We start from the raw sequence: 27096 nt of genomic DNA, 5'->3' as shown, positions 1-27096 counted from the left end.
TCCAGACCCTCCCTCATCCAATTTTTCTTACATATTTCTAGCCAGATGACTTTTTCCTAAAACACGCCATGCCCCTCACATCATTCCTCTGCTCAAAGACCTTCTACTGCCTAATGCATAAAGTCTAAATTCCCTTGTCTGGTTTTCAATTCCCTCCACAATTTGTCAATCTCGTTTCTGACCACTATCCAACACATAATAGCCTCCTCCTCCTCTGCGCACCATTTAGGCCAGTTTGCTGACCATTCTAGGAGTACATCACACTTATTCTTCCATCTTCATGGGATAATTTCATATATATCCTTCCTGATCTAATCAAATCCTATCTCACCTTTAGCTCAAAGAATCCCTTCCTTCACACACAGCTTAAGCATTCTCTCCTAAAAGAAGTCTTTTCTTATCCTCCTTAATTTCTAGTACCATCCCTCTCTAAACTAAGTATAAGTATATACTTATATGTGTACCTTTTGTTTTACCCAACAGCTCCTTGAGGGTAGGAACTGTTTCATTTTTATCTTTATATCCCCAGCAGCTAGCAGGGTCTGGCATATAGTCAGCATTTAATAAATGTTTATTGATTCACTGATTGAGAGTCTTCAAAAGGCCTGATCAAGTCTCAGCTCCTCCTTGAAATCTTTCCCTGATGACTCTAGCCCTCAAAAATCTTTCCTCTCTGAACTGATACAACAGCCCATAAAGACTATAACACATAATTGCATGTTACGTTATTTTATTATTTTTATTAGTATTATATAAATACTATATCATAATATTTATTATATTATTTGCTTACATTATTATTATATTTTCCCCCCTGTATTGTAGGGAAAAAGCTAATTAGCCTATAAACTCCTTACAAGCAAGTAGCATGTCTTATACTTCTCTTTCTTCCACAGCACCAAAACGGCAAAAGTAAGGATTCATTGAGGGAACTAGGAATGCTAACTTGCAGAAGAAAAGACTCAGGGGAGACATGACAGCTACATTCAAGTATCTGAAGGTGTATTATAACAGTGAAGGATCATATTTGTTCAACTTGGTCCCTCAATCAGTCCTCATACAGCAGTATTATCATTCTGGTTGACTTTCTCTCTAGCCAAATAATATTATTCCTAAAATGTGCTGTTCAGGATAAAACCAAATCCTAGAGATGCAGTTTTATCAGGGCATAAAAGCAAAACAGAATTATCCTTTTCTTAAGTTCAAGACATTGCTTCCTTTACTGCTAGCTAAGGTCATGTTAACTAGTTAACATCTCACACTGTTGATACATACTGAGTTCATAGTCCAGTAAAACTCCTCAACCTTTTTCAAATTATTGTCTAGCCATGCCATTCTAATCTTGCATTTGTGAAGTGGATTTTCTAAACCTAGATTGTTTTTGATTCTTTGCTACAAAAAGAGCTACTATGAATATTCTGGTACATGCAGAAGGTTTTATTTCTGTTTTTGACAATTTAGGTTTATATGCCTAGCAGTGGGATCTCTGGGTCAAAGGGTATGAATTCACTTTAGGCACTGGTAGCTAGCTGGCACAATGGACAGAGCTCTAGGCCTGAAGTCAGGAAGATCCAAGCTTAAATATGGTCTCAGACGCTTACTAGCTGTGTGATCCTAGGCATGTCACTTAACCTCTATCTGTCTTGGTTTCCTCTTCTGCAAAATGGGGCCAATGACAGCACCTACCTTTCGGGGTTGTTGTGAGGATCAAATGAGGTAATATTTGTAAAGCATTTTGTAAACTTTAAAGTGCTATTTAAATTCTAGCTATTATTATTAGAGGGGTTGTATGGGGTGTTCAGGGAGGACTAGCACCTCTGCTGTGAGGTTTTGATGAGCCCTTTTCAGGGCTGCACATCCACCTTTGGTCCCCTACTTTCATTTATGGCTCCAAGAAGCTGCAGTATGTGCAGCAGCCACACCCCAGTAAAACCATCTTAGCAGACGAGCTAAACCTGTCAGTGAGTTGGGGGAATGTCTACTCCAAGTAAGTGAAGACTCCCCCACCTCACCCCAACAGAATGGGTGAATGAGAACAATTTGTGCCAATGGCCAAGAAGGTGGCTCTTGGTAACCAACGCATCCCGAGCCATTGCTAGTCATCTTGACTTCTGTCCTGACACTTATTACTAGATTCCAATGACTCAGGAAGCGAGTGAAGTTGATGACTTTGTGAGGCAACTCTGCCTCACTTAAATCCAATTCATGACCAAGTCAAGACATCACTCATAATGTTATTGGTCCTCTTCCAAAAACAAAGGACAAACAACAATGGCATTATTATTATACCTCAGCATAATTCTACCTTGGTCTCCAAAATAGTAAAACCAAGCCACAGTCCCAGCAACATAGTAATACAGTTGTGTGCCTTGTCTTTCTGCAGCCTCTCCAATATTGACTACTTCCATATTTTGTCATCTTTGCCAATTTCACATCTAAACTTATATTTGAAGTCCTTGACACAAATGTTGGACAGTATAGGAACAAAAGGCATTAGTCAGGATTGAGGTCAAACCTCAGAGTTATTTTGATTTATAATTCTTATTAATGATGTGGAGCAATTCTTCATATGGCTGTTAATAGTTTGCAGTTTTTCTTTTGAGAACCATTCCTATTTCTTGGCCACTTATCCACTATGGAGTGACTTTAGGATCTAAAGATTTGTGTTATTTCCCTGAAAATCTTCAATAGGGTTCATAAAAAATATCTAATGTTTTCACTCACAATCAAAAGCTTCCCTTCTTATACTAGTTGCATTGGTTATGTTGCTACAAAAAAACTTTTCAATTTCATGTAATTGAAACTATTTTATCTTTCATGATGATACTTATTCCTTGTTTGATTAAAAACTCTCCCTGGCCACAAGGAAGGTGCTGTGAAAGGTTCAGGATCTAGTTCTCTCTTTTTTTTTTTAAAGATGTGACTTTTAATATTCAAAAGACATGATCTCTTTTGGATGCAGATTCCACATAATCATGACTTACTTTGCTAGATATTCATTAATCATCCTTTTTATTTGTAAGAGTTTTGTAGGAATCAAAGTCATTGCTATTGTTTGTAGATTCCATCCTGTCTCATTTTTTGAAAATCCAAACATCTGCCCTTCTGACCTGTAGACCTGTAGCACCTCTTCCATTATCTGTTTTCTTTCAAAGACCACTTAGACGAATGATTCAGCCATAATGGATTGCATTTGCATTATCCTCAGATGTAGGTCATGTGGGCCTGGTGATGTGAATTCATCAAGGGCAGCTATACACTTATCTTGGATATCAATTCACTATTAGTCATTTTTGTTCTAGCCTTTCCTGTCCTGGACCTTTCCTTTGGCAGAGAAAAGAGGATGAGAGGATGTCTCATAGGTGTCTTAAACTGAATTCCAAACTAAACTAAATGTCTAAAACTGAACTCATTGTCTTTCCTCCCAAATCCACCTCTCTTCCTAACTTTCCTATTACTGTCAAGTGGCATGCTATCTTCCCGGTCAGCCAGGCTTGCAAGCTAGATGTCATCTTCTACTTCTCACTCTGTCTCATCTCCACTCAGCTGCCAAAACCTGCTCTTTCCACCTTCATAACATCTCTTGCATACATACACCCCTTTCTCTCCTTTCACTGCCATCATCCTGGTGTAGGCCTTCATCACCTCATACCTGGCCTAACAGCCTGCTGATTGGTTTCCTATTTGCCTCAGTTTCCTCATTTTTAAAATGAGCTGGAAAAGGAAATGGCCAAGAAAACCCCAAGTGGGGTCACACAGTCAGACACCACTGAAAAATAACTGAGCTGAACATGTGCCAGGAACTTGACTAAGCACTGGGGATACAAAAAGAAGTAAAAGACAGTCCCCATCCTCAAAAAAAATGATGGCGACAACATGCAAATATATACAAAGTAAGGTACATACAGGACAAATAGCAGATAATTAAAGGAGGACAAAAGTCACAGAGGAGAAAAGAGAGAATGAAATGAAAAAGATTAGGGGAAGGAAGGAAAGAGAAAGAAGACAGAAAAAAAGGGAAGGAATTAGGGGAAAAAAAGAGCAAGCCCAAACAGGATGAATAGAGTCACAAGAAGAAGAAGAGAAAGCTCTCTCCCTCCCCAGTCTAATGACTGAGGATGAATATTATATGAGCCTAACTAGCTGCCACCATCTTTCTCTCCATCATGGGTAGCTCCTACCTATAGGCCACTTCTGCCTCTTTCTTGGAATTTACATGGTAATGATGCTAAAACTACTACAGCTAGCAGTACAGCCAGTTTTCACTTAATCTAAATGGAACATTCAGCAGGACTCAGCCACATCCCCAAGGCTGCAGCCTGAGCTGAGCTTCAGTGCCTGAAAGCCTGCCTGAAGGCGTCAAAAGTAAAGTAAGACAGGTATAACCTATTTCAGACTGCTTACCATCTTAGGGAGAGGGAAGGGGAGGGGAGGGAAGAAGGGATAGAATTTGGAACACAAACTTGAAAAAAAAGTCAACAAATGTTAAAAATTGTTTTTACATGTAATTGGGAGAAAAATAAAATATTTAAAAAAAAAAGAAAGTAAGTACTGTCTGTTTCATTCATTCATTCAACAAACATTTCCTGAATGTAAAAGGACTAAGAAACACTGCTGAGGGATACTCAAAAGTTTATTATATTTTCAGGAACATGTTACAACTTCTCATCATATTTACAAACAGTAATTTCATGCAAATAACATCCTCTGATTTTGCTGACATTTAGTTTATAACAATTTTGTAATTCTAGATTGAACAATAATGATTGTTTTTTAAAAAAGGCCCCCAGAATATATATTTTCTCTTACCTTTTCCAACTTCTCAGCTACTCTTTCTTTATATTCTTGGAAAGCTTTGCTCAGTTCTTCAGCATTATGCATTGCTTCATTCCTTTGCTGTTCAACCCTACAACATAAATATTTGACCATTGTTAAAGAGTTAAAGAATATTTAATATTTGAAAAAGCCAATTTTGATATCCTAAATCATTTGCTCTCCAATTTCAACTTGATTAAAATATAAAACTTAACAATATTAAGCAACACATGGTTAAAATTAGTAATTATTTCAGAATTTAAATGTATAAAAACTAATTAAATCAAATGCAAAATATTATTCTTTATGAACTGCTAAAAATAAAAGGTCAACAATAACATTTTACTATTATAATCTAGACAGGTCCCTCAGAGGCCATCTGGTTCAAACCTCTCATTTTACAGATGGGAAAGCTAGGGCTCAGGTAGTTTTAGGCACTTGCCCAATGTTACACAAGTTAAAAGCATTCATGTTGAATACATATTCTCTGACTTCCTTCTGCTGAACTATGCTAACTCTCATCATTACCAATCTCCTGAAAAGTGTGTAATATGAGAAACAGTATACCATGGAACTTGGTTCCCTGAAAAAGTCCCTGGTTTCATCTTACCTTTTGGTTATTTGGTTATAGCAAACATTACAACCCTTGAACTTCTACATAAAGTTAGGATAAATAATAGCCAATAATAATAGTTTATTTATACTAAAGTGTTCTGGATAAGTAAATTCCCCAGATAACCTAAGTTTAAATGTTTAAGAAAGTAAAGCTGTTTAATTTCAAAGGAAATTATTTTTAAAATATTACTGCCTTAGTAAACTAAGAATACACCTGTACTTCATTAATAAGATGGGTATTCCCTCAATTGACACATGCCTTTCCATCCTCTACACTTCTTATTCATGACCTCCTGTTAATAATCTTCCACAGGAGACTCAGAGGGTCCACCAAACAGACCAGGGTCCTTTCTCTAAATTTCTTCACACTGTGTAAATACCAACAGTATATGTGGGCTGTCCAATAGTTATCTTTCAATCTCGCTAATAAATAGATCACTTTAATTTCTTTTATAGTTAACATATTTCTTCTTTGATGTTATGTGTTATGCTGCTTCCACATTTACCCATTTATTTTACATTTAATAGTTTTTTATTGTTCAGCATTTCAACTTTTATTATTTAAAACATTAATTTTTCTAAAAAATTCTGAGTTCCAAATTATCTCCCTCCCTCCTGCACCTCCCCCCACCCACAGAGAAAGCAAGCAATATGATATCAATTATACATGTGAAATCATGTAAAACATATTTCTACATTAGCCATGTTGTTTTTTAAAAAAGCAAGTGAAAAGATTATACTTGAATTGGCATTCCAGAGTTCCATCAGTTCTCTCTCTGGAGTGGATAATCTTTTTCATCATGAGTCCTTCGGAATTGTCCTGGATCACTGTACTAATTAGAGTAACTAAGTCTTCCACAGTTGATCATCGTTATAATATTGTTGTTACTGTGTCAAGTGAAGTGAGCAGAACTGGGAGGATCATGGAAGTGGAAGTGGGTGGGCGGAGCCACAATGGCAGAGTAAAAGCAGGGACTTCCCTGAGCTCTCCTCAAAGTCCTCCAAATACCTGTAAAAAATGACTCTAAATAAATTCTAGAGCTACAGAACCCACAAAATGACAGAGTGAAACAAATCCCCAGCCCAAGACAACTTGGAAAGTCAAGAAGAAGGTGCTCCCTGCACCAGGCAGGGAGCAGAGCACAGTCTGGCATGGGCTGCACTGGTACAGACAAGCTGGAGCACACCTCAGAGCACTGAATCATTGGCAGCTGAGGCAGCTTCCAAACTTCTCAACTCACAAACACCAAAATGATCAGTGGGAAAACTCAGAGGGACCTGGGTGAAAGAGGAGCGCACTGTCTGGCCAGGTCTGGCAGCAGCCTGTGGCATTGGCAGAAGCTGCTTCCACAACTTTAGGCCCACAGATGGTGGGGGATCAAGCGGCTGATAACAAATCCCTGAAGCCTGGGAAGTACACCCACCCCCAACCTCACCTCCACTGGAAGCAGAGTTCTACCTTGACAAAGTGTTTGGCTGAAAATATGAGTAAATATCGTAAAAGAACTCAGACTATAGAATCTTACTTTGGTGACAAGGAAGATCAGGGCATACAATGGGAAGATGACAGCAGAGTCAAAGCTCCTATGTCGAAAGCCTCCAAGAGGAATATGAATTGGTTGCAGGCCATGAAGGAGCTCAAAAAGGATTTTGAAAATCAAGTAAGAGATGTAGAGGAAAAATTGGGAAGGGGAACAGCTGTTGAGTATTGTCCTTGCATTCAACTGGGAAACAAGAAACGCAGGTAATGGGGTATAGAAATTTATCTTGCCCTACAAGACAAAAGAGAAGATGGGGATAAGAGAAGGAAAGGATGTTAGAAGGGAGGGCAGATTGGTGGTAGGAGTAATTGCAATGCTCAGCACTTTGGGGTGGGGGGAGGAGAGAGATGGGGAGAAAATTTGGAACTCAAAATTTTGTGGAAAAGAATGTTGAAAACTTTAAATAAATTTTAAAAGAAGAAAAGAAAAATTGTGAAGAGAAATGAAAGCAATGCAAGAAAGTCATGAAAATCGAGTCAAAAGTTTGCTAAAAGAGACCCAAAAAATACTGAAGAAAAAATGGAAGTGGTACCAAGGGAAAATGCTACTAATTCTGAACAAGGAACCAAATGCCCAAATTCCATATTGGTTACAAAGAAGTTATAGGAACCTTGGTAGGAAATCATCACTCTATATTCAAATTTGTGATAGAACAGTAAGGCATAATCTTCTGACATCTTAGACTTTAGGACAAAAGACTACAAAGGATTCAGGAAAAGATTAGATGGAATCCCATAGATGGAATCCCATGGTCTAAGACTATAAAAGAAAGCTGGTGCAAAAGAGATGGGAAGATTTCAAGAATGAAACTCTAGAAATAAACAGAATTTATTCTGGGGAAAGATACAGGCATAATAAAGCTAAATTTCAGAGGCACAGTCAAGATGTTAGAGAGGCAGCATTTCTGCTTTAGTTTACCCAGCACACCTTCTGAAAAATAAAAACAAGCCTGCCAGACTAAATTTTGAATGGGAAAACAAAGGAAAATGTCACAGTGAGTTATATTTCCAAGCCAGTGGTTAATATTTCAAACCCAAGCTTGGGGAAAGTCACAGTGAGTCATATTTCCAAACCAAGCTTAGGAAGATAGAGAAGTCTGTTGACCTGGGTGCTGACAGGTTGGCAGTGATGGGTAGCATTCTAGTTCTTAGGGACTGAAAGGGGGCCAAGACAGCATGCTAGGGCAGGAAGCACAAGGGTAGAAAGGGAGCCCAGGAGATTCATGAAATAATACTTTGCACGAGAATTCATGTCATCTGGTAGGTCTGTCACCCATTATCCAGTTCCAGGTCACAGACCCAGTATAGAGAGGAAGTCGTGAGTAAGCAGGATCTTAGCTGAGCACTGAGCACAAAACAAATTCCAGAAACTCTGATGTGTGGCTCTATGGCCATGAGCAGAGCAGCAACTCAGTTCTAACCTTTAGCCCAGCACATAAGCCTGCAGTGGAATAACCAGGAAAGGAGACCAAGACCAAAAAACAGGGATCAGTTTAGTTGCTCTGAACCTACAGGCTTTAGGAAGGCTGATAGTAACTGAGTCCAGCAACAGTCTATATTTAACTATACACAAGCCAATAGACCCCATTTGCAAAGCTCAGACCAAGAAGGAGATGAACAGTCCTTTCCCTAGATCACAACACTCTGGAATCACTGATAACTTGCAGGATCCCAGACTGAGATGTGAAAGTAGCAGAAAACAGGACAGAAGATCAGGCCAGATGTTCCCACAACCCCACCCCCAGAAGTAAACAGAGTCTAATACTACCCATAAAGTCCAAAGGTCAGAAACAGGCTGAAAGAATGAGCAAACAAAAAAAGAATCAGGCAATAAAGAGCTATTGTAGTGACAGGGAAGCTCAAAACTCAAATACTGTTGTCTGCAAGAAACACACATGAAACTGAAATATAAACACAGAATTAAAATAAGGGACTGGGGCAGAATCCACTATGCTTTTAGCTGAAGTAAAAAAAAGGCAGAGGTGGCAATCATGATCTCAGACAAAGCAAAAGCAAAATAGACCTAATTAAAAGAGATAATTAGGGAAACTACAACTTGCTAAAAGGTATCATAGACAATGCATTGATATCAATGCTGAACATGTATACATTAAACAGCATAGCATGTTAAAATCTTAGAAAGATAAATAAGTTATAGGAGGAAATAGACAGTAAAACTATAATAGTGGGGGACCTAAATTTACCCCTCTCAGACTTAGATGAATCTAAGCATAAAATAAACATGAAAGAAGTTAAGAAACTGAAGAGAATTTTTAAAAAGTTAGATATGATAGACTTCTGAAATGGGAATAGGAAGTATACCTATTTTTCTCAGCTGTATAAGGCACCTTCACAAAAAAAGATCATGTATTAGGGCATAAAAACCTAACAAACAAATGCAAAAAAAGCAGAAATATTAAATGCTATCTTTTTCTGACAATAATGCAGTAAAAATTACACTCAACAATGGGCTTTTAAAGCATAGATTAAAATTGAACTAACTAAATCCTACAAAATGGATGAGACAAAAAACACATCATAAAAATGGTCAATAATTTCATTAAAGATAATGACAATAATGAGAAAACATATCAAAATGTGTGGGATGAAGCAAAAGAATGTTCAGAGGAAAATTTACATCTCTAAACATTTTACAATGATAAAAGAGGAAAACAAACAGATCGATGATTTGGACATGAAACTAAAAAAATTACAAAACCAACAAATTAAAAATCCTCAATTAAACACCAAAATAGGCATCTTGAAAATCAAAGGAGAGATGAACAAACCTAAAAGTTAAAAAAAAAATTGAATAAATAAAACTGTTTACAAAAAAAGACAAAACAGATAAACCATTGGCTAATTTGATTTATAAAAAGAAAGAAAAAATAAAATTACCAGTATCAAAAATAAAAAAAGGAAATTCACAACCAATGAAGATGAAATAAAAGAAATGAGTAGGAGCTATTTTGCCCAACTATACACCAATGATACTGGTAATCTTAATAAAATGGATGAATATTTACAAAAATATAAATTGCTCATATTAAGAAGAAATAAAATAGTTAAGTAATCCTATCTTAGAAAAGAAAATTGAATAAATCATAAATGAACTCCTTAACCAAAAAAAACATAAAACAAAAACAAAAACAAAACCCCCAGCAAATTCTACCAAATATTTAAGGAACAGCTGATTCCAAGACTACATAAACTGAAAAAGATAGATAAAGAAGGAGTACTACCAAAATCCTTCTATAACACAAATATAGTATTGATACTTAAACCAGAGACAGTAGAAACAGAGAGAGAAAACTATAAACCAATTTCTCTAATGAATATTGATACAAAATTTTAAATAAAACACTAGCAAGGAGAATGCAACAATATATCACAAAGATCATATGCTATGACCAAGCTTGGATTTATAACAGGAATGGTTCAATATTATTCTGGTTTGATATTAGGAAAACTATAAGCATTACTGATCATATCAATAATAAAACCAACAAAAATCATGATTATTTCAATAGATACAGAAACACTTCTAATAAAATATAATACCCATTTCTGTTAAAAACACTAGAAAGTATAGGAATAAGTGGAGTTTTCCTTAAAATGATAAGTACTGCCCATTTAAAACTAAGAGCAAGCTTTACTTATAATGTGGATAGGCTAGAAACCTTTCCAGTAAAAGTGAAGCAAGGATGTTCATTATCACCATTATTACTCAATATTGGACTAGAAATGCTAGCTACTGTAATAAGACAAGGAAAAGAAACTGAAAGAATAAACAAATGTAGAGAGGAAGCAAAATTATCACTTCTTGCAGATGATACAGCATTGGAAGTGGTGCAAAGAAGGGAAAATATATATACATACACACACATATGTATGTATACCTATACATACATACACACACACTCAGTTGGGTAACAGAATGCTATCTTACAAAGCAGGGAAGTAGGAGGAGAAGGGGATAAGAGAAAGGAGGAGGAAGTGATAAAAGGGAGGACAGATTAAGGAGACAGTGGTCAGAAGCAAAACAGACTTATCAGGAGGGATAGCGTAAAAAGAGAGAGAGAAGGATAAACAAAAGAAAACAGAATGGAGAGAAATTTATCCTTAGTAATCATAACTGTGAATGTGAATGGGATGAACTCACCCATAAAACAGAAGCAGACAAGAGAAGGAATTAGAAACCAGAATCCAACAACATATTGTTTAGAAGAGATACACTTAAACAGAAAGACACACACAGAGTTAAAATAAGGGGCTCGAGCAGAATCTATTATGCTTCAGTCAAAGTAAAACAGACAGGGGTAGCAATCATGGTTTCAGACAAAGCAAAAGCAAAAATAGCCCTAATTAAAAGAGAAAATCAAGGAAACTACATTTTGATAAAAGATACCATAGTCAATGTAATAATGATATCAAAAAATTTTAGTTTCTCAATTAAAAGCCTTTTTTTCAAATATATAAAGATCTAAGTCAAATTTATAAACATAAGAGGCATTCCCCAATTGATAAACAGTCAAGGGATATGAACAGGCAGCTTTCAGAAGAAATTGAAGCTATCTATAAAATCATGTGAAAAAATACTAAATCACTATTGATTAGAGAAATGCAAATAAAAACAGCTCTGAGGTACCATCTCACACTTACCAGAAATGACAAATGCTAGAGGGGATGAGGGAAAATAATTAATGAAAAAAATGGAAAAATAATTAATGTACTATTTAGAACTATGCCCAAAGTGATTTAAAAAACTGTACATATTATTTGACCCAGGAATGCCACTACTAGGTCTATATCCCACAGAGACCAAAGAAAAAAGAAAAAGACTTATTTGTACAAAAACATTTGTAACAGCTCTTTTTGTGGTGACAAAGAATTAGGAATAAATGGTGATGCCTATCAATTGGGGAACAGCTGAACAAGTTGTGGTATACCACTGGGATGGAACATTATTGTGCTATAAGAAATGACAAGGCAGAATGGTTTCAGAAAAACCTGGGAAGACATACATGAACTCATGTGAAGTGAAGAGAGTAGAAACAGATCACTGTGCACAGTACTAGCAATAGTGCAATAATGATCAACTGTCAAAGATTTAGCTACTCTGATCAATACCATGATTCAATACAATTCAGGACTCATGACAAGAACTGTTATCTAACTCCAGAGAAAGAACTTATGAACTAAATGCAAAGTGAAGTATACCTTTATCACTTTATTTTTCTTGCTTTTTTTGCAACATGGCTAATATGGACATATGTTTTCATGACTTCACATGTATAAAAGGTATCATATTGCCTGCCTTCTGAGTGGGTGAGGGAGAGGTTGGAAGAAGGGAGAGAATTTGAAACTCAAAATTTTTAAAGAAATGTTAAAAATAAATAACTTTAAAAAATAAATATAATGAATTAAAGTTTTTAAAAAAAGACTAGAAAGGTGGTGGTGGAGATTAGGTTATGAAAGCCTCTACCAGAGGATTTTGTATTTGATCCTGGAGGTGATAGGGAGCCACTGGAGTTTATTGAATATGGTAACATGGTCAGATCAGCACTTCAGAAAAATCCCTTGGGTGGCTGAATGGAGTATAAACTGAAATGGAGAGAGACTTGAAGCAGACTTTTGCAGTAGTCCAGGAGTTAGATGATACGAATCTGTACCATTAATAAACGAATGTCAACTATGAGAGAGTTGTCTGTCTCTAGTCAAGTATTCTTGGTCTTCTATCATTCAACATTTTTATCAATGACTTGGATAGAGGCTCAAATTACATTTGCAAATATGGAACAGAGGGAAAGCTACTATACTGGATAAAAGTCTACTTGGTGGCAATCACTGAATAACATTTATTAAGTACAGAAATAGATGTCTTTGCAAACAATCCTTTGTAAGAATTTTTTTTAAAAGCTTTTAAAAATTGTTTGTATTTTTCTCCCCCAATGGAAAGAGATAAAGAGCAGAAGACCAAGACTATAGTGGGGAAGAAATCAATGCTATTTTAAGCCTACTTATAATGTTCTACTCATTATCCCTCTATGTTGGAGAAAGCACATGTAAAAGAAGAATGGAATAGCCTCCTGTGTAAAGTAGTTGTTAGATCCTTGTCTCCCCAGCTACTCTCTACCTAAGTTGACTAAAATGGCTGAAAGATAAACAAGACCATAGAATTACAAAGTAGAAAGTGTGGCTTAAAGATTTTGCTGGCATTGAAGGAAGACTTTGGGCTCAAATTATGCCTTTGATACCTTATGACCATGGGCAAGTCTTAGTTTTTTCATCTATAAAACTGGGTGATAATACCTATAGGATTACCTCATAAGTTTTTGTGAAGTTCAGATGAGATAATGTATGGAAAGCACTTTGCAAACTTTCAAATGCACAAATAAATGTCAGGTATTATTTATTATCCCATGAGTAAGTAATATTATTATTCCATGACTGGGAATAAGAGGGAAATGGAAACCTGAAGACAATGGAAGAAAATGTCTCAAGTTTATATACATCATACTACCTGATTCCGTTTACTTCCTGCTGCTGTTATTGGTATATGCTAACATCACATATAATTTGTTTGATATACAAAAGCTAGTGCTGTATATACAGAATCTAAGTTAGAGAAAGGGAAACAAATGACATCTCTAGAAGACCTAGTAGATGAAAACAGCTTTCTGCCTTCTGGCGGTCCTGAGATTGATAAACTATAGCCTGCCATTCCTCCCATTCCTGGAAAGAGACCCTGAAAAGATTTCTTCACTTTCTTTTCTGAAGCATCTCCAATTTCCCTGTACTATTAGTTTTGGAGATCAAAAATAGACACAATGTCCATTTTATTGTAAGATTTTCATTGCCGTACTACTTACACATTGATCAAGAAGTTATAGTGGACCAGGCATTTATTGAGTTCTATGATCAATTTCACCCAATGAATCAGTATTTATTATAGGCCAATTATGCAAGACACCACGTCTGGCACTAGGGGTACAAAGACAAAAGGCAAACGAAACAGTTCCAGCTTATGTTCTACAGTGGGAGACAGACATGTACAAAGGCATACACAAAGTAAATGAAGGTATTTTGGGGCAAGGAAGGCACTATAGCTGGGGAGGTTGAGAAATGTCTCCCGTGGCACTTGAGCTGAGTTTTAAAGAAAATTAAGGAGAAGAAGAAAGAAGGCAGGCATGCATTCTAGGCACAAAGGCAGCCACTGTAAAAGCACCTATATGGGAGTAGGAGGAAGGTCCGTTTGGGTGGATGATTAAAGTGCAAGAAGACAAAGCAAAACTGGGGCCTGATGAGGAAGGGTTATGAGTGACAAATAGAACACTTGATATGGGATCCTAGAAGTGATAAGGAGCTACTGAAGTTTACTGAGTAGGAAACTGATATGGTCAAGAGAATCAAAACTGCTTCTGACACCCTAACCTCCAAGGTCCTCGACTTAACTAATTTTCCATGACCTATTCATCCACTCTGCCTCAGCCCCACAAAGACATGGACATTCATACCTCTGATCTTGCCATCACCTACAAATTCATCACTTTCACTTCATGGATTCTCAAATTCCTTTATCTGATTATAATCTGTAGTTATTTTACATCTTTCTCTGCCTTGCAACCCCAAACCCTGTTCTTCATCCTGTGAACTCTAGTTCCCTCAAAATCTTTGTTTTTTCCTAGGCCACCATCCCTTCATGGACTACATTCTCTTCCCTTCTCCATCTTGACCCCCTTGGTGAGCCAATTTAGCTCTACACTGTCCTCTTCTCTCCTGTCTCTTGCTCCCTTATCTGAGAGCCAATCTTGCCCTGCCAAGCTTCAGTCCTGGATTATTTCAAACATCCTCTGCCCTTTCTCCTATACATATACTGCTTAACCAAGCTAGAAAACATTATGAAACTGTGCTAACCAAATCTTCTACACAGAGATGAAGTTCTCAATATCAAATGGAAAAAAGGAAAATGCTGACATTAAAGAATTCTCATTAAAATATTTTTAAACAATTAATTTCAGAATTCCTTTTTAAGTTATGTACCTGTTAGAAACAATTATAAGTGTAAATAGATAAAGCATTCCTTTATATCTGGTAGAACTAAAAATACCTCTTTCCTTCTTTACTTTGTTCAATCAACTCTGAACATTTTTCTTTCAACTTCTGTAAACTTTGTTCCTTTTCAACCACTGTTTTCTGGCTCTGTTCTAATTTATCTTCTGCTTCCCTATGAAAAGAATGAGCATGATGTTTTAAGATAATATGGAAATGATTAGTTATTTTATAATTCTGGTATTCCATATACATTAACTTAAATAGGGAATATAAGATTATCTCCAAAAACACTGCAAAGAGAAAAATCTGAATCTGATATCATTCAAATTAACTTATTTTTATTGACTGCTCAATGGGTCAGCAAATATCCCTCAAGTTTCAAAATTCAATTCCTCAATAAATATTTTAAATGAAAAGCAACACAGTAATGAGTATAGCAATGGTTCCCTGAAACTTTAATAACTCTGCTAACAATTATTAGTATGCGGTGATTAAGAAAATACATGCCAAAAAGCTACTATACTATATTAGTTTACATTTCATTAAATACAAAAGCATCCATATATATTTTGAAAACAGTAGTACATTTATATTTTTGCAACTTTATCACTAATATTTATATTCAAATGCAGACATTCATTTTTATAGGCTGTTGTGTTTGAGTTGCACAGGTATGTTTAAACTTCACAAGTCTGATATCTAGCACAGAATACAAGGTTCAGATGATATTTTCGTAAGTCTAATCTCTAAATTCAAGGCAAGACAAATTATTTTGAGGCAGTAGATAGAGCACTGGAAAACTTTGGGAAAACCTAAGTTCAAACCTAACCTCAGGCACTTACTGTGTGACCTGAGTAAATCATTTAACCTATCTGCCTCAGTTTTCCCATCTATATAGTGGGGATAAATAACAGCATATATCTCCCAGAGGATAAAATGAGATATTTTTAAGGTGTTTTGCAAACCATAAAGTACTATAACAATGGTAGCTATTTATGCCAAGTAAGTACAAGATAATGAGAATCACAAACTCACAATCTGTGACTAAATATCAGCCATCCTGACACTTCGTTTTCCTAGAGGCTCAGGAATTTGCTTCCTAGTCTTTCCTGCTGTGCTCATTGGCCAGATTTTGGTACTTACTCATATAATAAAAGTTGGGAAGTAGGTTATCATATGAGCCAGAGTGGTAAATAAAGGAAATGACAGCAACGAGCAAACACCACCAATTCAGTTCAGCTTCATTCACTCCCATGTCCTCTCAGCACCTAGGCCCCTACACTGAACACAACTCCTGGAATAGTAAGATCAAGACACCCTACCCAGAGGTCCTTTTATCCAAGGCATTATACCTCTTTCTTATCAAGGCAAATAACTGACCTCCCCTATCAAGGGGACCTAGAGAAGGCACATTGCCTGAAGTCAAAGAACCTACATTGCTTCTCCTTATACCCCAACAGGGGCCAATAGGGTTTGAGGTATGTAGTAGAGGATCAATGAGTATCTGCTGACTGAATAAAGGAATGAAAGCAGAAAACAATCAGTGGAAATTGAGTTACAAAGAAGGAGTTTAACAACTCAATCAATGATTTGTCATTATATATGATTGCCTTTCTTCACTTTAAATCTCTCTACCCAATAGACATTTTATTAGAAAGAGAAGTAGAGTAGAAAGAGCAAAGTCCATCTTTGCCACCAACTAGTGATCTTTGTGACAAGTCCCTTAAACTCTCTGAGCTTCAGTCTCCTCCATAAAATCAGGGTCCCCCCTTGCACCTATAAACCTATGATCCTGGGATTTTAAGCACTTGGTTTTCAACCTACCCATGAAGGACTGACTGTACTGTTTTAAAATGGGTAAGAAAATGACCTAGTTCAAACTTTAGTCAGATTGTATAAACTATCCAACAGGTTTAGTCCTTTTTTTAACTCAATTACTACCTTTTGTCATATGGACTAATAATAGTATTCAATTAACTCTTTGTAGAAGGGATTAACTCTTTTGCCATTAATTTGAATTATATACCTGGAGCACAAAATTTGTTTTCAACTACTGCTAATTATATCTCCTCTGCCCACTTACTCTGCACTGAACTTACAGCCTTATCTTAGGCTACAAGGAAAAAGAAAATCTTTTTTCCAAATGAAATGACTTCCTCAACTGAAAACCTATTTTTGATCAAAGATAGGAAAATACTTATTTTAAACTGCCTTCCCACAACCCCCACACAAGTGAAAACCACAATAATAGCAAACTTAGGAAAATAAAATCTATTGAGAATGAGAACTGCTTTGCTTCCAAAAGGCAGAGTTTTCTACCACAGGTCCATAACCAGAAGCTAGGAGATGAACAACAGAAACAGTTGTTCAACAGCCTCTCAGGTTGTCACATTCACATTCACTATTTTACACGAAAATATCATAAATTTCCAGACTCTCTGGCACAACAGTTTATTTTTTTTTAAATCTGGGGATTATACATGTTCCCCATGATGTGTTTTTATTTTTTAAATGTTAGTATAATTAGTAGATGCTTACTGAACTTGATGTACATAGGTTTTTCTAATCCCTACAACTCACAGATGACTTGATGGAGTGCAGCCATGCCCCCAGTCCAATATCTCAACTTCCTCATAGGCCTTACTGCCTCACCAGAATAGGAAGTGTGTCAACCACATCCATCAAGTCTCAAACAGGACCACAATATCAGCCAATCATAAAGCAGCACCAGTAGGACAGAGAGTAGGCTGTCTGACCACTAAATCACAGCCTAAGTGGACATCTTTGAAGTGATAGCAGAGAACAGTCCTAAGGTGAACTTATGATGTAGAGAGGCTTATTATAATATCATTGTCCTACATGGGTTTTTCTATATACATTCTGGGTAACCGCATAAGCAGTTCTACCAAGGATAGGACCTCCTTCTCATATTTTAATATTCATATATTCTGTAATAATGTAATTGTATCTTTTGTTCTTCCTGTCTTGTTTTGATAAGCTGCTGGTTCCTTCTTGGAGCCTATCCCACTTTCTAAGAAGCGCAATTCTCAATAAATGCCTTTGCTTGGGTTGGAAATGGTCTGAATCTGTGAATTCTTTTGCAATGATCCTGCAGCAACATCCCTTGAACCTCAACAACCTCATCCATATGCTCCCCAATTTCTTCAAACTCCATTAATCTGACCTCATCTTCTCCTGTTAGTCTCTGGTTCCTCTCTATTAGAGAATGAAGTCAGATGAAGATAGGCAAGACAAGGAGAGTAAGAAGTCTCAAAACATCCCATCCCATTTGAGGTTTGTTTGGTATTTTGCCAGTGAAGATCAGTATTCACTCTTATATGATAGTACCAAAATGTGGCAAAAATAAGATACAGAATTTAATATGTACCATATATCTCTAATTATTAGAAACTTGTATGTTTTAATGAAGCGGCACAAGATATAAATGTATCATCACACATGCAAAATGTATTATAATGGAAAGAAAAGCTCCGAAGATTAGATTCAGTGAACAGTGGAAACTGTTTCTAAAAAGACCTGAAAGCTACTGACCATTAAGAATGTACTGGAAAAAACAAAATTTGAAAAGGTCATACATTTAAGAAAGATAATGATGTAAAATGTTTCTTATTTTCTACCTCAAAACTTTATCCTGGGCTGAAACTTCTGCTTCCAAATTTATAATCTGTTCTTCTAAAATTGGGATACTAAAGGATTGTGACTGAGTGCTTTCAAGAACACAGATCTGAAATTAAAAAAAAATATATTTAGTCTCTCTAAATTTTAGTTTCCTCATCTGTAAAATGAGATTGAGCTAGATCAGCACTCCATAACCCCTCCCTCAACTACCACTACCCTGATGATCAATTATAAAACTGATAAATGCCATAAGTTTTAGGGTAATCACCAACCTCTTTCCTTTAAGGACCTAAGTAACAAAAGAAATGACTCTGTTTCCCCCTGCCTCCTCCCTCATGGACGTGAAAATCATATTTACTTACCAGTAATCTCAATACTTCAAGGCTCTCCAATTATCTGGGGAGACATCATGGAGGACAGGAATACACACAGAGGAAGTGGAATCAACTTTCCATTTCCCCAGAGCACATGATGCCAACTGTTGTCCTACTCTTAAAAAGCTCTAATTGGTATAATCCAATTGCTATAAATAAAATTTATCAAGGAGCAAGCAATACTAAATTAAACACAAGAATAATGTTTTCCTTTAACCAGGAAATGTAAAAAAAGGATTGTTACCTTTTACCCTAAACATAACGATTTACCATTTTAAGATACATACTTTTGTTTTTGATTGTGTCAATTCAAAATGGAGAGATTCTATTTTATTCATTAGGGTATGATTCTGAGAGATCAAAGAAGCATTATGTTGCCGAAGTTTATTCAGTTTCTCCCGAAGGCCTTTATTTTCCTGATCCACACTTGTGTTAGTGATAGAAGATACATCATAAGACTAGAGCAAGAAAGAAAGTTATCTCTTTTCGATTATCTTACTTTAAAAAATCAAAGTCATCATACATTATAAACGAGAAATAAGGATTAACAAGAGTTGTGTCTGTCAGTGAGTGCTAACCCTTTATTTACAAATAGGTCCACAAATGAAGAGTCAGTCTAGATAGATTTACTATCTTCAAATTACATTAATTAATAAATATGAGCTAGATAAGGTATTTAAGTAGAATATGTGATAACCTCCTGAGATCCACAGAATAGAAGAAAGAGTAGTAGACACGGCTATTGGTGTTGCTCACTGTTGTGCAGCCTTGGCTAAATTGCTTAACCCCTTTGTGTCATGGTTTCCTTATATGTAAATTAAGTGCATTAAACTAGATTTCATCTCTGATGTGACTTCCAGTCTTAAATCCTGTGATCCTTCATAGCATTCATAGGAATTTAGGTTGTAAACAAGATTACTTTTATCTTCTGGCTTGAATCAGTTCATTAAACTAGCCATGCATATTCCTTAAAAAACAAAACTGCACTGGTATTCCCAGAATTGGAAAAATTGTGAAGGAAAAGTAGGAATACTGAGCACTTAGTGCCTAGAAATTTCCGAATCCTAAGGATAGCAAGTGTAGTAATAATAGGGTTTACTATTAAGAAACAACTACTCTTGGTAACTGCCACCATAATCAAACAATAAAACCAAAATTCATGCACCAAGCATCACAGGTGGCAGGTGGGTGGGTTGGAAAACAAGGAAATAGATGGGAAGGCCCTTGCCCCACTGGAACTAAAATTTAGTTGTGTAAATAAACTATGTACATACAAGAGAAGGTAACAACACACGAAACTTAGAAGACATCAGTTTTCTACTTCCACTAAAACAGTGGAAGAGGAAGGAAACATGAACAAGCATTGTAGAGTCTATGTGCCCAAAACCATACTAGAGTTCTGAGAAACACAACAGATGACAGTCTCTATGAAAACCATAACACATTCAGAGAAGAAATGTTTTATTCAAATAATGCTAAAAATAATAATAACCTTGTCTCTTGATTTTCTTTGGAGATCACTATTGCTGCAGGGCATCTTACCAACATTTTTATGGGTAGAATAATTTACAAATCCAGGGTGGAAAGGTTGAACAAGATCATCCACTGAGAGTCTCTCAAATCTTGTTGGATGGATGCTATTCTCAGAACTGTTACCTGGACTACTACTAGGAAGAAAAAGAAAAAAATTCTTCTAGTCCTTAAGTAAATACACAAAAAAGCTCTTAAGGTTCACAAGAATGAAAATAGAAAACAAAAGGAAATATTAAATTCACATATTTGAAATTCTTCTATTTAAATTTTATTTCTTTAAAAATTAAAATTTGTCTTGAAATTCTAAACTCTAGGTATTTTTTGGCGTGTTTATGTTAGGATTGCTTAGGATAAAAATAACAGTAATAATTCCACTGAAATATAGGGTGACATGACAGTTACAATACAATACTTGTGTCCAAAGCCTATTTCTCTGTATGATCACAGGGGCAAGTCACTCCACCTCCCTAAACTACAGAACAGCTGAGATTTGCCTCCCAGAGTATTAAAATAAACATCTGCTTTGGTCTTTGTACATAAATTTTGGATCACAATTTAAAAAAATTTAACATTTATCAAGCATGAATTTTGTCAAAGCATTCTTCTAGATACCTGAGAGGGACAGACAAAAGTGAAGTCATTACTCTCCCTGCAAGGAGAGAAAGCAACAAGGGATGTGAGGGATTGATGTAGAGTGCTCTAGTAAAGTTTAAAGAGATAACACTCTGAGCCTTCAGGGATCCAGGGAAAGTTACAAGGAGGGGAGGTGGTACCTAATGTTAAAAGGATTCTAAAAAGACAGAAATGAGAAAATACTTTGTCCACGGGGACAGGAGACAGAATAATTTATTAAGGGAACACCTAACAGTTCAAGTCTGTATGAAATACAAAATATTTTAAGAAAAATAATATGAAAATAGTTTGGAAAAATAGAATGGGGCCAGATTGTAGGTAGCTTTAAATGCTGGGTTACAAAGTTTACATTATACAGAGAAAGTCTGACTAAAGGGATTTGTCTGTTTGCTTTTTTTTTAAGCAGAGGAATGCCAAGGGTCATACTTTTCTTAGGAAGATTATTAAGCACCTAACGTGTAGGATGGATTAGAGACGGAATAAAGACTAACTAGGAACCTATTAAACTCCTATTGAACTATGAACTATATGAACTATTAAAATAGTTCAAAGGAGATATGATGAGGGCCCCAAAAGTCTAGATCTTAGTTTTCTCATCTATAAGAAAAAAGACGATCACTAAATCTAAAATTATTTGATCTCATGCTACAATTTTCTTTTAATATTAATGCTTTTCAAATATTTCTATTTTTTATTGTGGGCTGTTTCTTCCTAAATTGGGGGGAAAATATTTAAAATTTTTAATTTTCCTGGTAGGACAACAAATTTAGTCATAATGTACATGATTCTAGAAATTATTTATCACTTACCTATTAGAAAGTTCTTCTCCTAAATTCTGTAAATTCCATTCTGTTTTCTCCAATTCATTTCTTAATGAAGCAACATTTGCTAACAGATTTTCTTCTTCATCATCTTTTTGGTAGTATTTCAGTGAAATGGGTTCCACTTGGCTGGGGGGAAAAAAGCCACATTCTTCTATTAGCTTTCTTGATAAATCACTTAACGTCTCTGTACTTCAGTTCCTCACCTGTAAAATGAAAGGGTTGTACTAAATTACTTCTAAAGTCCCTTCCACTTCTAAGCTCATATTATCCTCTAAATTACATTCAATTTAATATTAATAAAAAATGTTAGCATTAGCAATTCTTTGAACTTGTAATCTCCAGATTAAATTGAAACTAACTAATTTTAACACTACTTTATAATCTCTCATAATATAAAAATTAGTGGGCTTTCTATATTACTATATTATTCTATATTTCTATATTACTTTCTATATTACTTAAAAGCATCAAGTCAATGAAAAATCTGACATAATCATGTTGAATAAACTAATTTGTTATATAATCTAAGTGTTTATTTGTCTTTAACTGTTTGGCTTTATATTTATTTATATTTATGCTATATAAAAACCACTTTCATTTTGATTACATTAAACTGAAAAGTTTTTGTACAACCAAACCCAATGAAACCAAGACTAGGAGGGAAGCAGAAGACTGGGAAAGAATTTTTGCAACTAGTGTCTGTGATAAAGGTCTCATTTCTAAAATATACAGAGAACTGAGTCAAATGTACAATACAAGTCATTATCCAATTGATAAATAGTCAAGGGATATGAACAGGCAGTTTTCAGAGGAAGAAATTAAAGATATCTATGGTCATATGAAAAAATGCTCTAAATCACTATTGATGAGAGAGATGTAAATCAAAACAACTCTGAGATACCACATCACACCTCTCAGATTGGCTAACATGACAAAACAGGAAGATGATAAGTGTTGGAGAAGATGTGGGAAAGCTGGAACACTGATTCGTTGTTGGTGGAGCTGTGAGCTGATCCAGCCATTCTAGAGAGCAGTTTGGAATTATGCCCAAAGGGCTACAAAAATGTGCATACCCTTTGACCCAGTAATACTGCTTCTAGGAGATCATAAAAATGGGAAAGGGTCCCACATGCACAAAAATATTTATAGCAGCTCTCTTTGCGGTGGCCAAGAAATGGAAATCAAGGGGATGCCCATCAAGTGGTGAATGGCTGAATAAATTATGGTATATGAATGTAATGAAATACTATTGCGCTATAAGAAATGATGAACAGGAAGACTTTAGAGAAGCCTGGAAAGACTTATATGACCTGATGCTGAGTGAAAGGAACAGAACCAGGAGCACTTTGTACACAGTAACAATCACAGTGTGAGAGGAATTTTTCTGGTACACCAAGTAATTTCCAATGAACTCTTGAGGCATAATGCCTTCCACATCAAGAGAAAGAACTATGGAATTCAATTGCAGAGTGTAGCAGATTATTTTCTTTTGTATTACATTTTGGTTTTTTATATGATTTCTCCCATTCATTTTAATTCTTCTATGCAACATGAGTATGGTGAAAATGTCTTTAATAGGAATGTATGTGTAGAACATATATAAAATTGTATGCTATCTCGGGGAGAGAGGGGGGATGTAGGGGGGAAGAAGGCGGAGGGAGGGAAAAAAATCTAAGTTATATGGCAGCGATTGTAGAACACTGAAATTTAAAAAAAAAAACCACAACACTTACAAAGAGGAGTTTCCTGAATTTTTTTTAAATTAGTTCAAATACTTCCCTATGTAGTAAACTTGATCTATATCACACATGTTCATACAGAAAAAGGAATTGAGGGAGTTTGTGTGTAATAAAATGTCATGATAAAGGTCTACAAAATAAAGCCTTGTGAGGTTGTCACCATCACTGCCAAAACTGTTCAGGACAATACTGTTTTTACTTTTGGAACTTCTATCCCAATTAGAAAAGGTTAGTTTTTGATCAGCACCTCTAAAATGAGTATCACACCTTTAGGAGCACTAAAACTTTCCCCTACTGAATTCATCTCCCACACATTTCTACATCATTATGTCTAAGGGATAAAGAAGTTGCATTAATTTAGGATTGTGCCTCTTTTCCTTCTTTTACATCTTCCTTCCTAATCTTGAAATTAAATCGCTCACTCAGGCTCCTTAAACTCTTCATACCATCAAACAGCTCTTCAACTTCTTACACTTTAAACAGCCTGTCAGGGACTTATTATCACACCCCTTCCCCTAACTCCCCCCCAAAAACAAGGAGACAATATACGTGCTGAGGAGGTAAGGAACTAAACAAATAGTTTACAACCCTAGTAACTAGTAACTGATGCTAAATCACTTTCATTGAAAATTTTCAGAGTAATTTCACAAACATCAAAAAATAAAATCTGGCAGTGAATAAGTTGACCTTTTTCTTAACATACGAATTGCCTGGACTCTTCTTAATTCTCAAAATTTGCTTTTGGCTTTAATGAACAGATAGATTCCAGAGAAAATGGATTGCCCAAAGGTTCGTTGCCCATCCTGCCTTAACTTTACCTTTAACATGGTCCCTAGCTCCCTGTAAAGAAAAAGGGAATATAGGGAAATATAGGGAAAGGTTGGATAAAGTGAGATAGGAAAAGTCATTGGAATCCAACACTAAAATACAATTTGGTAGCTATTTTACTTGAACATATACATATACTTAATGTAAAGCCCTCTGGTTTAGATCACATATATACATATATGTATGTATTTGAACATATTCGTATAGTTAATGTAAAACTCTGGTTTAGATCATATACATGTTTGAACATATACATGTATTTAATGTAAAACTCTCTGGTTCTCCTAATTATTGGAGTATACCCACAGGGGTAACTATGCATAATATGCACACATGTGCGTATGTACATATATGCACGGATCCTTAGTGGGTCATTTACAGGTGGATAGGCTACTTTTTTACCCGCACAATTATTACACGCTCAATTCCTAAACTGGGTTCTGTCCTATTACAAAGGTGATCATGTCTCCTAAGGAATCAGGATTTCCCTTCCACTCTTCTACGTCACTCCCCAGTCTTTATTCATGATGACGCTGCCTCCCCCACCCACACCCACCAGTGGCAGTGGCTGAGAAGTCCCTCCGGACCCTTATTTCTACCCGTCCCTAGCAGAACTTGATACAATCGGACGACAATGATAACCAAGCTGATTTTCTTCCCCCTGATTCTTCCAATCCACACACACACCTTAAAGAAGCTCTCCGATGGAAAGCGCTGAGACCTGGGGAGGAAGCCGGGAAATTCTCCTTCAGCTCCCAGCTAGGATCCGAACCGGACCCAAGGACGCGCCTCGAGGAGTTAAAGGTAGTGATTCGGCTTTTCCCTCTTCGCGGGGAAAGAGAGCCAGTCCTATCGGGATCCAACCACCCGAGGGCGGTGAGGGAGCGATGGGACCTGGAGTTCATGGTTTCCCTCCGGCTGACAGGTACGGACGACGGTGTTCTCCCTAGGCCTCTCCTGGACCGGCGCTGCTCGCCCCTCACCGGAGCAGTATTTGATGACAAAACCTAGCCCCGGAGCACAGAACACCTCCGTTTTTGCTCTGCCCTCAGCTGCCGCGGCCTCTCTTTTATGCCCGCTTTGGGAATGGTCTGAAGCTGCCCCACCACGGTTCTCCTTCACACACCTCCCCGGACCACTTCTGTTTTGTAACAGCCGCGAGAACCGTTAGAGACACCCCCCTTCCCGACTCTCCTATCCCGCGCAAGCGCAAGAAGCGTCCGGGATGCCGCTGAGGCGCACAAAGCCTTTCGGGTATTGTAGTCCACGGGGCTCGTCCAAGTCGCGCCCTTCGACGAACCTAGGAACTACATTTCCCACAATTCTCCCGAAAGGACAGCGGCGGAAGGGGGAAACCTAAAAGGTCCCTTCATTGGGGCGTGACTTACCCAAAGTCCTCGCCCCGAGTGTATTCTCGCACTTACTCACCGGTTAGCGTCGGCTGTAGGTGGCTGCGGAGGTGGCGTGGACATCTTGGGCGCCGGGTTGGCAGTGGCAGGGGATCCGGCTTGTATTCTGCACCCAGGAGTGGACGAGGAGTGGTCCTCGGTGACAGCAGCTGCTAGGGCGGGGGCTGAGATCGTGAGTGGGGTCGGCGGGGGCGGCCCAGCGGCGTCGGGAGTTGACCTGCGGACCATCGCCCCAGACACCGAGCCGACCCTGTTGGATAGCGTCCGGGGAAGAGGGGGCGTCTGGTGCCGCTTCAGGAAGCCGGAAGGTCCGGAGTCTGTCCAGCGGTAGACCGTCCCGGTCAAGATGGACGAGTCCAGGGTCTGGATCCCTTTATCCCTGCTCCTGGCCGCGGGCCCACTGGCGCTGCTGCCGCCCGCGGTGTCCGGCTTCGCGCCTTCGCTGGACAGCGACTTCACCATCACCCTTCCGGCTGGCCACAAGGAGTGCTTCTATCAGCCCATGCCCCTCAAGGCCACGCTGGAGATCGAGTACCAGGTAAGCGGCGGCGCCCTGCCCCGCCGCCCGCAGCCCGATGACCCCCCACGCCACCCCCTCGCAGCTCCGGGACGACCGTCTTCACCAGTGGGATCAGCGGACTACATTCTGGGGAGGCGAGGGGCCGCCCCTAAATGCCGCCGCCACCCCCCGGGGCGCGACGCGGGGCCTGTCACCGCGTCATCGGCCGGGCGGGGAAGGCCAGCGGGCGTGACCCGGGCTAGGGGAACCAGGCTGGAGTTGGTGATGTCGGTGACTTTCCCCTTTGTTTCATGACGTGCCCGTCGCTTCTCCGGCCGGCACTTGCCCGCATGCCTGCGTGCCTGGGCTGTCTTTGAGACACGTTGTGGTTGGGTGGTGGACGAAGGAGAGGTGACAGTCGCCCAAATTTCTACCAAGTCTTTGGCTTCCCTAAAGCATTCTTCCCTCGCGACCATGCGATGGTTATCCCTGCCTTAAAACTGTCTGGTTGGGGAAGTTGTTCGTTTTTTTTACTACCAACTTACGATAGATTTTGGTTAACGGCGTGAGCCCCTCCTTCATTTCCGCGAGTG

The 27096-nt window shown here is 37.6% G+C and overlaps 1 protein-coding gene across 8 annotated transcripts in view; it reads right to left on the bottom strand.

Annotated features, from left to right (window-relative positions):
* Nucleotides 1–26678, bottom strand: part of CCDC18 (coiled-coil domain containing 18) — a 94526-nt gene extending 67848 nt beyond the window's left edge. For 3 of the 8 annotated variants that reach the window (XM_072644023.1, XM_072644028.1, XM_072644025.1), the window contains exons 1-7: nucleotides 26024–26678; nucleotides 22014–22154; nucleotides 20531–20705; nucleotides 19326–19496; nucleotides 18664–18770; nucleotides 15081–15197; nucleotides 4810–4906 (exon numbers count right to left, since the gene is read on the bottom strand). In XM_072644023.1, coding sequence (XP_072500124.1) covers nucleotides 4810–4906; nucleotides 15081–15197; nucleotides 18664–18770; nucleotides 19326–19496; nucleotides 20531–20705; nucleotides 22014–22154; nucleotides 26024–26466 — 1251 coding nt within the window. In that variant the 5' untranslated portion in view covers nucleotides 26467–26678. Of the gene's footprint in view, nucleotides 1–4809; nucleotides 4907–15080; nucleotides 15198–18663; nucleotides 18771–19325; nucleotides 19497–20530; nucleotides 20706–22013; nucleotides 22155–25282; nucleotides 25597–26023 lie in introns of those variants that run through there. The other 5 variants (XM_072644024.1, XM_072644026.1, XM_072644029.1 and 2 more) reach the window with 4 other exon arrangements.
* Nucleotides 26679–27096: the final 418 nt, after the last annotated feature.

This window comes from Notamacropus eugenii, chromosome 2 (genome assembly GCF_028372415.1).
Source record: "Notamacropus eugenii isolate mMacEug1 chromosome 2, mMacEug1.pri_v2, whole genome shotgun sequence".
Lineage (NCBI taxonomy): Eukaryota > Metazoa > Chordata > Mammalia > Diprotodontia > Macropodidae > Notamacropus > Notamacropus eugenii.
The sequence above is the reverse complement of the archived record's forward strand: the minus strand, read 5'-3'. Positions and strand labels throughout refer to the sequence as shown.